Below are 15607 nucleotides of genomic sequence, written 5' to 3' on the forward strand. Positions count from 1 at the left end.
TCCAGGAGACCTACTCTGCTTCACCCACATTTATCAGCTCTTTTGCACTTACACCACATGGCATCTGGTAAACGCCTGCCCATTTGGGTTTTTTCTTAAGTTCTTTGCCCTTGGATTTATGGACGAGTCTTCTATGTTACAATTTTATCAAAAGTTTTGTTCACGTCAAGGATGGATTATATGTAAACACTGTTTTCTCTGTTTTGGCTCCTCCTCATAAATGTTCATAGAATTTTTAACTATTGAAACCCTTTAGCTCTGAAAAGGAGTGGGTAAAATGCCAACTTTAAATACTAAGGCTCTGTTAGTTTGACTTTCAAAATGTAAAGGCATCTTATTAGCTGTATTCTTTTAAATACTTAATGTTTATTTTTGAGAGAGAGAGAGACACAGAGAGCAAGCAGGGAAGGGGCAGAGAGAGAGGGAGACAGAATCGGAAGCAGGCTCCAGGCTCTGAGCTGTCAGCACAGAGCCCGATGTGGGGCTCGAACTCACAGACCGTGAAATCATGATCTGAGCTGCAGTCGGCCGCCCAACCAACTGAGCCACCCAGGCGCCCCTCTTTTAAATACTTCTTTATCAAAATGTGTACCAAATGCAAACATATTTTCAGATATCAAACAGAAGTTTGATAGGTAGATGGAAAAATGTATGAATAAGTATACATTTGTATCTATTAAAATATGTGAGTGATTGCGCTTAAGATCTAAATAATTATTAGTATATTCATTTCTATAGACATACACACAATTAGATATGTGATAATGGATTACACAATATTGACCTATGTTATTGACACATGTATAGAAACATGTATAAATTTAGGTGTATCTTTATAAACACACATAATCCATTCAGTGAGATGCAATAAAACAGGGTTCAAATTATAGCTCTGCCATTTCCTTACTTTGTGAAACAAAACCATTTAAATATTCTGATCCTGTTTCCACATCTATAAAATGAATATAAAACAATAATGCCTGCCCTACACACAACAGAAGACTATTCAGAAAACCATTCAAAAACTTTTTTTAAACTACAAAATGCTTTATAAATATTGATGATATTTATTCAAACACTCCTCTTCCTACTCACGAGAAAGATCTCACCTTCTTCAAACAGTATATTTTGTCAATGATTTTGCATCTGGTTTTTCATTTACATCCAATATGTAACACCAAAGATTTGAAACTCTTTTAAATGTTATCATAGGTATTTATGTACAGTAAAATACATAGTATATGTGGGCTTTGGTATAATCTGTGGTTTCAGGCATCCACTGGGGGTCTTGGAATGTATCCCCTATAGATAAGTGTGGGGGGGAACTACTGTATATATATTTCATTGCATTGCATTTATTGTATTGTATAAAGTTGTATATGGTTTTAGAGACCAGAAGTATATAGCATAAATTTACAACAGATGTCAGCTTATTTTCAATGCTTTAGCCCAGAAAACCCACAAAGAAAAGCAGAATCTACTTTTAAAAGTTTCATTTATTTCCCACATGTTTAGGTTTAACATCTCCAAAATGTGATTTGAAATAATGGCACATTACAATTAAATATATCAAATGAAATCATAAGAGAAATCCTATATAAACATCTGTGGCTAAAATTAAATTGAATACTCAAATAACTCAAAGACCTGAAATATCTTATAGGTTTTCGCAAAATTAATCTGCAATCAGCATGGTCTGTAAAGCGTTGCTGCACTGAAGTTTCTGGACACCAAAGCCACCCTAGAAATGTCTCAGGAGAAGGCCCTGGGCATCACTGAGTCAAACACTGAGAACCAACTCCTATAATACATGACTGCTGATACTTGCTTTTATACTCTCCGTTGAGACTTTTAAATGTAAAGCAGCTTTTTCAGCAGCCATGCCCAAGAATCTTCAGGGACTTAACTTCAAAATCGAGTAGGTGGAGTCAATTTGGATAAACTCTTTATCCTGGGAGCTCCAGTCTCAGGTTAAAAATACATTTTCTTTCCGTGTAGGGTGAAGAACCTTCTGGTCTGTGTTGGCTGCTCTCAGGTAGAATGAATACACAGGGTCAAGCAACACCGAATGAAGTACAACTAATATTAGAAAGTAAACTACTGCATCTTTCTTCTTCCCCCTCCCACTCATAAATGTGTCTGCATCCATTCCTAAATTTACCACTCCTCCATTAAGTGGTAGGGTATAATCCTCCTCTCCTTAAATCTGGAGAAGGCTTGAGAATTGGTTTGTGGCCAGCAGAATGCATCAGAAGGGACACTGCTTGACTTCTGAGACCAGGTAATAAAAGAAGACCTGCTTCATGCTTTACACACTGGGTTATCAGCCTTCAGAGTTCTGAGCTGCCATGAAAGAAGCAATTAATTCTGTTATGGTGTGAGAAAGTCTAACCCACATGGAGAGGACACATGCTAGTGTTCCAGCCAAGAGCTCCAGCTGTAGTCCTAGTTGACAACCAGTATCACTATCAAACACAAGTAAAGATGCCTCCAGATGATTCCAGTCCCTAGTCTTTGAATCTCACCAACTGAGGTTTCAGACATCATGGGGCAGAGGAAAGCCAACCCTACTGTGCCCTGTCTGAGTTCCTGACCCAAAGACATTGTTAAGGATAATAAAATGGTTATTTTTCATTGCTAAGTTTTAGGGCAGTTTGCATCAGAGCAATAGTAACTGGACTACTTCTCCTTTGAATCTAGCTGGCCTCTTGCTTGCTTTAGTCAGGAGAATGAAGACAAAGTGACAGTGTCCTGGTTCTGAACTGGCAAGAGAACTTGCCCATTTCCACTTAGGTATTGTGGCTCAGTGTCACGAGGAGAACATGCCTGGACTAGGCTGGTGGAGGATGAGAGACACGTGGAACATACTTAAGTAATCCCAGCTGAAGCCAGCCTACATGAGCCAAATTCCAGACGTAAAGCAAAGCCACCTAGCTAACCACGCCAGGGAAATAAAAATTGCGTATTATCGAATGCCACTAAGGTTTTATGGTTGTTTGTTAACCAGCAATATTGTGGCAGGAGATAATCAATACCCCACTAAAAATCCAGAGCAAATAATACACCCTTCCTTCACCTCATATTCCTCTTTATGAACTGCCTTATACCGTACTTTTCTTCACAGCAGCTTCTCAAATTCGTTACCTACTGCCTCTATTTCCACTTCCTTATCTCCTAGTATCGCCTCACCCTTAATAATTCTGACTCCTGTCCTAACCACTATACTGAAACTGCTCTTGTCAACATCAGTTACTCTCATAATGCCAAATGTAATGCATTTGTTGCTTTATCATCTTCCTGGACCCTTCTGCAGCATTTAACATATTAGACCATATTCCATTTCCAAACCTTTTTTTTGTTTTAGCCTCTGAGATACCTCCAGGTTTTCCTCCTACTTCGTTAGCTGTTCCCTTTTATCTCTTTTTTCTGGTTTGTTCTTTCATTCGTTCATTTAAAAAATATATTGAGAACCTACTGTGTGTCAAGTATTTGCAGGGTTGGGGTGGGAGATATTTTGTGATCACAGCAGTGAAACGGGAACAAAATTCTTTATAGGGCTTATGTTCTAGTGAGAAGAGAGAGAAACAAGCAAATAACAAGTAAATATATACCAGACAGTGATAAATTCTATGAAGAAAAAACAGAGGAAGGAGGATAGACAGTGATAGGGACAGGATTGGTGTTGCTATTTTAAATAAGGCAGTCAGTGAGGTCCTCACTTAAATGGATGACATTTGCATGGATACCAGGAGAACGTGAGGGAGTGAGTCATATAGAATTCTGAGGGTGAAGTGTCCCAGAAACACAGGGAACAGCAACTGCAAAGGTTCTGATTCAAGAGTATGGTTAGCATGTCCCTCGGCCTCTTTTTTTTCCTACCCTCTTACTGTACTCATTTTCAAATCCGTTGCTTAGCACAAAATATTTATTTTGAGGTATGAGAATAATGGGAAAACTAAGTAATGGGGATTCGACTCTCATCTAGATCTTCTGGGAAGTTGGAAGCACCACCCTCTTCTGCAGGTCGATGCTTCTCCAACTTAGCAATTAATTCTTTCGCTGGATTGAAGACACCGTTGGTCTGCTGGTCACAGACATAGCAGCGAGGGGTGGTGCGGAAATGCTGCAGTGCACAGCTCTCGCAGAAATAATGCCTGCACTTGGTGACAACTGGATTCTGGAAGGTCTGGCGACAAATGAAACACTTGAATGGTATCTCCTCCTCATCGCTTGCCACTTCATAGTTTTCATCCTCATAGACACCATAGCAACCCTCATCAAGCTCACGTTCGATCTGCCACCCATGCTTGTAATCTGAACGGTCATGGAGGAACTTGCAGCTGTCTCCAAAGCCACAAAAGCCAGTCTCCTTGTAGTCCTTACAAATGTCGGGCTGGTAATCCCAGCGCACAGTGGCACGAAGATGCTCGGGAGCTCGGATGGGGCCCTTCCTCACCATCCCGGAGGAAGCATTGCCCATAGACGTATCCTTGGGCTTCATGTATTTCTTATAATTATTGATCCCCCGATAGATCTTGTCATCTTCCTTGCCCCTTAGCTTTTCCTGGATCTTCTGGCTGCGCTCAAAGATGGCTTGTGCGTCACGCTCCTTCTCTGTGTCTAGCTCGTAGACTGCAGTTGCCCCCATATCCTCTGGTCCCACAGGCTTTGCTGAGCGGGTGGACTTGTACACCATGCCAAGGCTCTGGGGCTCGGTCTCCTCCTCCTTGCTGCTCAACAGAGCAGCCACCTTCTGTTTACCACCACCATGGGTCTTCTGTATCATCGGATTGTGGATCACCCGCTTGTTTTCTGGGCGAACCACTGTGCTGCCTTCGTCACTGCTGCTGCTGCTGCTGCCATCTCCAGACTCCCGGTTGCAGACGGGGCGCTTTCTGCAGCCCGCAGCCCCTTTTTGTCTACCAGGCTTTTTGAAGAAGAAGGTACACACCTGGTCTGTCGTCTTTCCCGGAGAAAGCTGCTCTGCCATTTTAGAGTCCCAAGCTCCAGAACGGCTGTGGTGTGCTCTGTATTGAAGTTTTAATAAAAAAATAAAAATAAAAATAAGAACAATAAAATGATCCTTCACAAGCATATATCTCAATTTGGTACAGTTCTTTAGGGTATGAGGAAAGGAATGCCTTTCAAATCTCATCTTGGGTCATCTGATCAAGTCTTCTGGAGCATGATCTCTGGCCCTGACACAGAGGCTACGTACTGCCTGGGTTTTAAATGCTGATTCTTCAGAGTTCAGTCCCTCTTTTCTCTCTATACTCAGGCCTTGAGTTAGCTCATCCATTTTCATAGCTTTTAATGCCATATGTATGCTGACAATGCTTAAGTTGACATCTTTAGTCAATACCTTACTTCTGAGCTTCAGATTTAAATATCCAACTGCACCCTTGATATCTCCACGTGGGCATCTCTAACTTACCATGTCCAAAGAGAAGTCTTTATTGCACCAGCAGACCCCAACTCAACCTCTTCTCCCCAGTATTTTCCATCTTTGGAAATAACTATCTACTCAATTTCTCAAGCCATAAGCCTTGATTCCTCCTTGATCCTCCTTGATTCCTCCATTTTACTCATATCCCAACTTCAACCTTTCATCTTTTAGACTTTACCCCAAAACATTTCTCATATCCATCAACCTTTTTCTTTCTTTTTTTTTAAGTTTATTTCTTTTTGAGAGACAGAGACAGAGCACGAGTGGGGGCACGTGCAGAGAGAGAGAGAGACACACACACAGAATCCAATGCAGGTTCCAGGCTCTGAGCTGTCAGCACAGAGCCCAACGCGGGGCTCAAACCCACAAACCATGAGATCATGACCTGAGCCAAAATCCAACGCTTAACCAAGTGAGCCAGCCAGGCGCCCCAGCATCCACCTTTTTCTATATCCACTCCTCTCAAGCTGTGCCAAGGCATCAGCATTGTGTGCCACATTCATGATATTCATGGCCAGTAGCAGCTACATAATGTAAGAAAGCAGAGGTTGATCTACGCTGTACCATCACACAAACTCATTTAACCAAAATCAATTTAAGATAAAGCAAACAACCTAAAACATGGACGAAATGCTGGCAAGTTTGACTTTTTCAACTAGTAGTTCTATATTTCGCTTATAGAACTGTATTTTTTCTGTGGTACTGAATATATTCCTATATGAGTTTCAAAAAAAAGAAGCAAATTTTAGGTTGAGGCAATATTTAGAAGAGTGGAAACATCTCAGTGCTTTTTCCAAAGTCACTTTCATGTGTACGATTTTATGATTTTTATGTGTTCTGAGTGACAATTCTGGCCCATTCTTACTCTAGACCAGTTTATTAAATTATCGGATTCCTGTTTTTTACAGTGTGAATAGAGATTTTTTTATGAACACGAATAACTATTATTTTAATAATAACTCACTGTGCTAAAATTTGGCATTTAAATTTATAAATAAGATCACAGCTGCTGACCTCTTTCAGCAAAGAAAAGAACAAAAGGAGTTAGCATCTCATTCTGAGAGTCCACCTAAATCAATTAGGATGTTAAATCCATGCATAAAATAATGTTTAATAAAAGTGCTTTAAAGGGAAAATTGTCTCATTTTAAATTGAATGAATACAAAAGATGACACGAAGTTCCCGGATTACTGCTATGAGGCTCTAAGACACCAGACTCAGGCATTGCTAATAGTTCAACAGTAATTGGAATATTAATAGGATGTGTCATTCTGATTATATAGAATATGCATCAGAGTATTTTACCTGCCTCTTCTGGATTGATTGGAGAGTGGCAGAGAATAATCTGATTGTCGCTTCTCTCAGTTTAAGAGCCCCATTTCAGAATGCTTACTCGCAGACTCTATTTGAGGACACGTTAAAAATAAAACCAATGCATTTATAACCTAATTAGCTGGTCTCCATTGATTCATGTTCCAGATATTCAGTGTGCATAGCATTACTGTTTTCACGAACTACCTGTAAATATATGCTGGGTGGCACACTGGGCTAATGCACTAGTCTCTCCTTAGGGAACTGAACTAGCAGCTAATGTAGTCATCACTGAAGTACTACGTTTGGCAGTTTTCTACTAGTCAATACACGTTAATAAGACTTCAAAGTTTTATTTATCACTTAATCTCAGCCAGGTCCTGGGCTCTGTACGTAACATTAGATTAGCAATGGTTCTTGTGTAACAAGTCTACTGTCTAAAAGTAAAGGAGCCTTGACCTTTGAACAGCTGGCTGTCTCCGCTCAAGTGTATAAGCAAGAGGTCAGGGGTTCACTGCAATCGTGTCATTTGAGTGTAACCCCTTCAGGGATGTGGACCCAGGCACAGGTTCTCATTGTGCCCGGCTTCGGAAACCGCAAGTACCCTTTCAAGTTTGTCTGCTGCGAATTTATCCACAAAGTTTCATATAAAAAGAAAAAAGACGTCAGACCAGATGATCATTTCAGCATTCTCCTGACTTAAAAAAATATCGGAGTCCAGGTTGTATGTTCAGGAACGGTCATACCTCTTTAATTACATCAAGCAAACTGGTGAACTTTGCTCTCAAAACACGCAAACGTTCCGTAAACCGTGGAGAAATGGCAAAGCTCAACTCTGGGGCGCCGATGCAAACAGAGGCTTAAGGATGTTAGTGGCTTTCAGGCTTGAAGCTCTGGCTCTCTGGGCTTACATAGGATGTCATTGATTTACTCCTTCCACAGAGGTGAAGAGAGAGGACCAGGGGAGATAGGTTTAATTAATCTTAAATATCTCTGCAATTTAAGAATTGTAGGCCTGGAACAGTTCCTGTACTAACATGATTAGCAAATATTGACTTTTGAATACAATAATAATGTGTCATCTGAAACCCTTGATAAGTAACTTAAGTACTTCCTTAGCTTGCATCTTATTAAATTAGATGAGGTATGGTTGAGGCACATTACACAAAGACATTGAAATGAAAAATCAGACCTAAGGGTTTTAACATTGATTTTAAGAGAGCTAAAAGTCACAAAGAAAACATATATGCTTCAGTTCTGCAACCTATGAATGTAAGCTGTCTATTTTCTCTAGATGGATTTTTTTAAAGTATGTAGTAATTTTCATGGTGCAACTGTAGTAAACATTTACAATTTGTGACCTTTCTGACAGCTGTAATCAATCATCAGATTATGTATGATGACCATATAATTTTAGTTTTATGGAAGGTTAACTTACACAGATTATGAGCTTTTGATGTTAAAATATGGAAGAAAGAGCCATGTCATACTAGTGTGCCTGTGAATATGGTAAGGCTAATCTACCCAACCCCCTTCATAAGGTTTAACTTAAAAATGTGTACAACAAGTCAGCTAAGGAAAGAGTTTTAAGATGTAATACTAGTCAGCTGCAACCTGACAAATCTTACTGTATTGATTAGTTTTCAAAGGCTGTATGGCATGTGTACTCTACTTAACAATAGAATGGGAATGAGGGGAGAAAAGCCTCCAAATGTCATCAAAGCAAATGGTCTGTGAATGTTGCTTCAAAGCTCGTCATTAGTTGCCAGGGTATTTGGCCACAAAGCTTGTAAAGAGGTTTCTCCGGAGGGGTAGGTATGACAAAGTGCACTTCTTGGCAAGAAGACTTAGGCACTCAAGTAGCAGCACACATTAATTCTTGCTTGATTAATTCGAGGATTAACATTCTTTCTGAAATTTTGCCTGCTTTTTATCCTTTTCTTTTTTGAAACCAAGGATAGACCCCAGGCCTTTTCTGTCCTCTAATGAAACTGCAAATTGACTTGTGTTCAAATGGTGCTGGAGTAAAATGAACAATTAAAAATGTATTGGTAACAATGAGATGTATCAGCCAATCTCTTTAAGGATTAATTAGTGGCAGGAACAATCTTTCTTATACAACATACCAACAAGAATAGAGCAGTGGTGGGTGAACAAGAAGGTGTCAAAGGTTTTTAATGTGTGCATACAAACACATGTATGCACATATCCACACACACACATATGTAGTACAAGAATATAGGTACGTATATGTCAGCATCTGTACAGGTTTAGACCGAAAAAATTAACTGCAGCTTCCTTGGAGATATTTATTCCACCTTAGTTAGGATGATTCGACTGTTGCTGATTAGTGATCCATTAGTTAGCTTGAAGGCAGCCAACAGATTTTACTGATCGTAATTTATCATTAAAGCAGAGAAATGCTTTAGGTATTTAAATAATGTATGCAGATAAATTCACTCTTATTTTTTTAATTATCCACCTGTACCAACCTTGTAAGAATCTTTGCCCCCTATCAAAAGTTTGCTCTCTGAGGAAAATTTCAAAGTTAGCCTAAAAGGAAAAGCCCTTCTCTCTGGTTGCATCTATCGATTCTGCATTTCAACCCACCCCTTCTCAAAATGCTTGGTATGTTTCAGGTTATGTCTGCAGTTCTTAAAGAAACCTGAAATTATCTCTACATTTGCCACTGCCGACTGAAGGCTTATCTTGCAAAATATGATACCTCTGTCATTTCTTTAGCAAAGATTTCAGATACAGTAGGGATAAATTGTAGTCCCCAGAGCCCACTGTAAAACTTCAGGGAAAAACAGACATAGTTCCCTTCTTTAAGACCTGTTTAAATAGATGATACTCTAGAAAATGTCATTTTTGTTAGGCTGCCCTAAAGTCAGATCTACTCAATGCCACCAATGTGCCGAGTCAGCATAAAAGGGCATTTAGCACTAAGGCATTTGGTAACTACTGCTTTATTGTGCTTCATCCTCCCTACAGGGCATTCTGAAAAGATGAATAATAAGTGTGAACAGGAAGAACAAGTTTCCAGTCCTGTCAAATTAATTAGACTAGTGTAGAATGAAGTGAGGTTTGCCGTTAGGTAAGTTGAAAACATGTAAAGAAAATCATCCAAGCAATCTGAAAGGATTTTAAGAGAGCAAAACATCCTCATGAATTTTTGTATATTTGCATGAGAGATATTATATATATGTGGATAACTGTGCTGCACATAAAAGTGCATAGTATCTGAACAGAAAATGGTCTATGTGTTTATGCAATACATACAACATATCCCAAAACATACATGGCCAGCCACAATTTAAAAGGAAAGCCGTAATTCAAACAATATCTATTAAGGGGGGGTGCGGGGGGGGGGTGTAGAATAGACCTGACCCTTTTACTTACAGGAGTAAACCCTGGTTCCATACTAAGAACTGTATCAGGTAGGCTTATTAAGAGATTCATGAGTGCACAGGGAGCAATGCAATTTGGTTGTTGTTTCACCAGGTTCCAGCTGGGTGCTTTTAGCCTCAGACCTTACATAGGCAAAGATACAGGAAAGGGAGAGTTACAATGTGCAGCAAGGTGCTCTTCTGAATGCAGGGCCTTCAGTTGGTAGTTTGGGCTAATTTTAAATGACCTTTTGAGATACGTTTCCATGTATTTCACTCTATTCTGGAAAATTGATTTTGGTAATTGAAGTAATCAATTTGTGTATCTATAGAGCATTGACTGCTTTGTACCACCGCCACAAAGCAGGCCGGCCAAGGTTCCATGATGCAAATTGATGTTTTTATATCGAGTTCCAAAGGGGCTGGCTGCAGCCACCCTATTTGTCCTACTCAGGAGAAGTAGTTTCTCCCCACAATCATGGGACCAATGCCCACTACATTAGTTTAAACCTTCCTAAACCACAGTATTTCCTGAATCACATAAAGGTTGGTAAACGATTTTCTTTTTGCAAAGGACGTGAGGTCCTGAAACTTTTCATATATCTAGCCTTTCTTCCTCACCCTTCTCCTCCCCCCCGCCCCTTTTACCTTTCCAGTCTCCATGCACCTCACCCTCTTTAACTCCACTTTCCTGACCTTTTACTAGTTCCCTTTCTCTACTACCTAGCATCAGTCAATGTTGATATGCCACACTCAGGCCCTCTTCTGTCAAAACGAAGAGAATCTACAATTGTCATTTTTTCTTCTGTGCTGCTCACTCTATCTCGCTGCACCTTTGGTAGAATCCTACAGCTAATTCCAACTCTTCCATACCATCAAGTGATTTTCCCAATTGACGCTCCCATTTCATTTGAGTTTTTTCATAAACAGGGTAGAGGAAGGCAGAACTTCTCTGCATCTGAGTCTGAATGCTGGGTTTGATTTTACATGTAACTGACAAAAACGTCGCCTGCAAAGCCATGACTGGAAGACATGAGAATACTTGTTTCGGCAGGTGACACCAGGACAACTTGCTTTTGGGTGTCAAAAGTGTGTTTTAGCTACCTTTTCTTTTTCAGGCAGACTCAACTGTCCTTCCACAACAGAAGCAGGACATGTCATCTCCCAAATGAAAGAAATTCATGCCCATGATGAGTAACATTCCAATTAAAATTCATCACTAACAGCAGGCTTTTTATCTTTCTTGGACAACGTGAATCATTTTTGGTGCTGGGAAATGTGCTTCATAAACCTCCATTGTCGTAGAATGTCTACTTCCACGAGAACTTGTTTTATATTAGTAAATAAAACATCATCTGACATTTTTGTCACTTCTTATGTCTGGGTGCTGACGAAAATAATGGGAATGCTCGGAGGTTATGGGACATTGTTTATCAAGGAATGTAGGTGACGCCACAAAGTATAAGTAACACTATACAGCTGGATGATTGATCCCTGCTGCATATTTTAAAGCTCCTTTCATTGCTTATCGAAACCTTTTAGGTAATGCACTCCTCTCAGATATCATTTTATGTTTGAAAAGCTTTATAATTCATAATGAAAAGTTGCTTAGTTACCCCAAGTGAATCCATAGCTTCAATTATTCTCTGTGCAAATGGTTGGACTCCATTTTGACCAATGTTTATGGTGTTTGGCAATTTTTCAGTAGCTACTTTGCTCTGATATGATTAATTTCTTGCATAATACTCTGCTTTGCATGTGTGGAGCTGAAATAATCTTAGTAGGCAGAAAGGAAATGAAAGACCTTGTGTGTTTCAGTTTTGGAAACATTTGAAACATAACATCATAATGTTAAGAGTGCCAAAAACAATACCAGTTAGGCTGGATAAAGACAACCACAAGAGACACAAATGTACTGATGAGACCCAGCCCTGGGACAGACAGCCCTTGCCTCGTTCTGTGGCCAGCTTGCTCTGCCTCGAGACATTGAGGAAGGGGAGAAGACAGAGCCCCAGAATTTACCAAACTGGATTCAACTGCCAGAAAAAATACTGGCATCTTCTCATTAGTATCATTTCCTAAAGTTATCGTGGGCCTCTTTCTTTGACAAAATCACATAAAACACATCCTCTTACTCATTAAGTGGCTACACGTGAGGCTGCTGCCCCTTGTGCAGAAAGGTGGGGGACACGCATAACTGTTGAATAAATGAATGAGTTCATTCATTCAGGAGCATTATGTGTGGTGACTACCTGACTTTCTGGCTTTGGGAAAATGTTTACTGTCCCCTGTCTTTAGATGATTTCTGTTGCTCTGATACTCTGGAGTACCTGCCTTTTCCAAGTTTCAAACACTGTCTCTTTTCTTCAACCCCGTTCCGATCAATGGTGTAAGTTGTGAAATGACGCCTACAATAGAAAGCCTGGAAGACCGGCAGAAAGAACACTGGTCTTGAAGTCACACCAACCCAGGTTAAAATGTGGTGAATTGCTGGCTTGGAAGCCTCACATGGCCTCAGTCTGCCTCCATGAAAAACAGGAATAATGATATAGTTTCTGTTCTAGGCATACTCATTTCTTTAATGCTCTAGTGGTACTTCTTGTAGTACATGCCAGGTACTACTCCAAGCATTCAATGCACCAATGAGGTAGCTTCTATTACTACCCCCATTTTACAGAGGAAGCAACTGAAGCACGGAAGTGTTAAGCAATCTACTAAGGATCACAGAGTTAGTACGTGGCAGAGCCAGGATCTACAGTCTACCTACAGAATCCATGCTCTCAACCACCATACAAAGCTGCCATCTGTAATGGTAGCTGCCATTACTGTTATTATTAGCATTACTGTTGCCATCATCGCTCTCATTACTGCTACAACCAGAGGCACCTGGAAGACCTGGTATCGGTGGAGGTAAGTGGCCCAACCTTTCACTTTTATCTCAAAGCCTGTGGACACTGTCCCAACTGAGCAGCCCAAAGCTGATGCCACTGCACAGCATCCTCAGCTCTGTTAAGAAATACGTGTGCATATGGCTCAAGGGCTCAAGGACGCTGTAAGTCATCGAATTTTCATTTCAAACACACAGGTATTCTTGATATGCTAACATATTTACTTCAGATTTTCACCATTCGATATATTCGTAGGGCAGCTTTTATTATAAAATTAATTTACAGAGCAAAGCCATCTTTTTATTAGAAGATAGCTCCTTTAGTAGCCCTTTGTTACACAAACAGCAGTAACAAATTTTCTCTTCTTTTTACAATGGAAATCTGCTGAGCCTCCCTCAAAGAGTATAGCAACTTTTCCCCTGCTGAGAAGTGAGAAAATAACGTCAAATTTCTACCATGATAAAACAAAATAAGACAGAGAGACCCTGGCTTTGTCAGATTTGCTTTCCCCAACAGAAGTCCCTGAAATCAGTGGGAATCGGGGATTCCACAGAATGTGGAAGTAAGTGTATAGCTCTGCCAGATGAACAGGGGATGGGGAGAAAGGCCGAGGCAGTCTCAGATCAGAAAGTCTGTTGCTGGACCTAGAAAAACAAAGACTTACACTTCAATCACAGCTGATTTTGACCTAATTCTTGTGAAACAACATAAAACCACACAGAACCTATCTTCATTTTTTTTTTAAGTTTATTTATTTGAGAGAAACAGAGAGCACACAAGAGTGTGAGCAGGAATGGGGCAGAGAGGGGGGGGGGGGAGAGAAAGAATCCCAAGCAGGCTCCACGCCGTCAGCACAGAGCCCAACATGGGGCTCAGTCCCATGGATTGTGAGATCATGACCTGAGCTAAAATCAAGAGTTGGATGCAAAACTGACTGAGCCACCCAGGTGCCCCATTTTCTAAACACTGATCAGCAAGAATAATTTACTTCAAATTTCTGTTTGTAACCAAACTTCATCCCTTACCAAGAGCTAGAAAAATGGGTAAATCAGTTAAAAATGGGAAATATTCCCAAAAGGTGTATGTAGAGCTTTCTCTCTCTTTCTCTTTTTCCTATTCATGGTATTTATAGATGAAATGTCCATAATATCTATAATCCTTCAAGAGTGGTGGCATGCTTTTATACTCCAACCTGGAAATATGTGGAAGTAAAGGCATCATGTAAACTCTGCATAGGAGTACACCCTTTCATGGACCTACAATTGAGACCAAATAAAAAGTCTGGCAAATTTCACGAAATTCTTCCAACACAAGGCATACTTATGTTTGAATCCCAATGAAAAGAACTGGAATGTAGTCATATAATCAAAAATTTAATACCTAGTTCTAACAGCACTGAATTACATGAGATGAGTAGGTAGCATCTGGTTACCAGAGAATAAGAAAAATTTTCAGAAAGAAAGGTAGGGACAAGATTACCAAAAGTTGAAATCTTCAAAGAAGTCTCTGCCATGTATATTTAGGCATCACAGATGACTTTCCACATCTAAAATGCTGGTCACTTCCCCAGTTACAAGAAAATGCTATGTGTACATCTTAATAATTCAGTTCACTAGAGTTTTTCTGTTTCTCTTTCCTCTACTTCTAAAACAAGATATTTTGAAAAGCCTAATGTTGTAAGCATGGGAAAAGAATAAGACATATGTATTGATAATCTGAGATAGATGATATTGTTTTAAAAAACTGGTATGTCAAAAGCATATGCTATGCCTCATGGCCAAGATGGAAATGTCAGGGGTTTAATTGGCAGCTGTGAATAGCAGCACCTGCAAACAGCTCAGGGCTTGTTCCTGTGGTCTGGCAACATTCTTACTTTATGCTTTAAATAAAGGCTTACTCACTGGGACAGAAGTAACTGACAATGGATGATTGATGATTGCCCATCACCCAATGGCTGACATCTACCGTTCACCAGGTCCGTTTACGAGTGCACATCCAGATTTCATTAACAGGGGCACGACATCCAGGGGCTGGCCTGCTACAGATGGCCACTCAGTAACCTAGTTCAGAACGCCTACAATAGTCTAACTTCTTTTTAACCTGGGAAAATAGAGCACTGGGGATTCAGAATTCTTTAGGAAAATAATTTTTTCTTTTTTTTTTTGGAAGATAATTTTCAAAATTCCTTTTTTCCTGCTTGTTATGTTGCTTTTTGTGAGAGTTTGGTTTCATGTTCAATATCAGGTTGCCTTTTACATTTCTCTGATATTTATTGCAAATTGGCTTTGCATTTGAAAGATTTGATATGAGGAAGAGGCGTATTAAAGGAGTTTACTTCTAATTATTAATTCATAACACTCTCATGTCCAGGGGGCTATTTCAGCTTTGAGTACAATAATGTTTACTATTTTAATTAGGAGGAGCAAAGACAGGGCAAAGAAATAAATCCATAGTGCAAACAAATGGCTAGCATCCTTTTCCACACCTGGACATCCATCAGTCCACAGCAGGCCTCTAGGCATAGCCAAAAACACACAAGCAATGTTGGAAAGAGCACTGGTATAGCAAACCTT

General features: G+C 39.9%; 1 protein-coding gene and 1 long non-coding RNA gene across 2 annotated transcripts in view; both read right to left on the reverse strand.

Moving 5' to 3' along the window:
* The window catches only part of LOC125162732 (uncharacterized), a 524310-nt gene that overhangs the window by 9724 nt on the left and 498979 nt on the right, over positions 1 to 15607 (reverse strand). The window lies entirely within an intron of this gene.
* On the reverse strand, positions 1340 to 4990 carry LOC125162731 (E3 ubiquitin-protein ligase RNF113A-like). The gene has a single exon (XM_047854103.1). The coding sequence runs from the start codon at positions 4988 to 4990 to the stop codon at positions 3956 to 3958; it is 1035 nt and encodes a 344-aa protein (XP_047710059.1). The 3' UTR covers positions 1340 to 3955.

This window comes from Prionailurus viverrinus, chromosome A3, assembly GCF_022837055.1.
Source record: "Prionailurus viverrinus isolate Anna chromosome A3, UM_Priviv_1.0, whole genome shotgun sequence".
Lineage (NCBI taxonomy): Eukaryota > Metazoa > Chordata > Mammalia > Carnivora > Felidae > Prionailurus > Prionailurus viverrinus.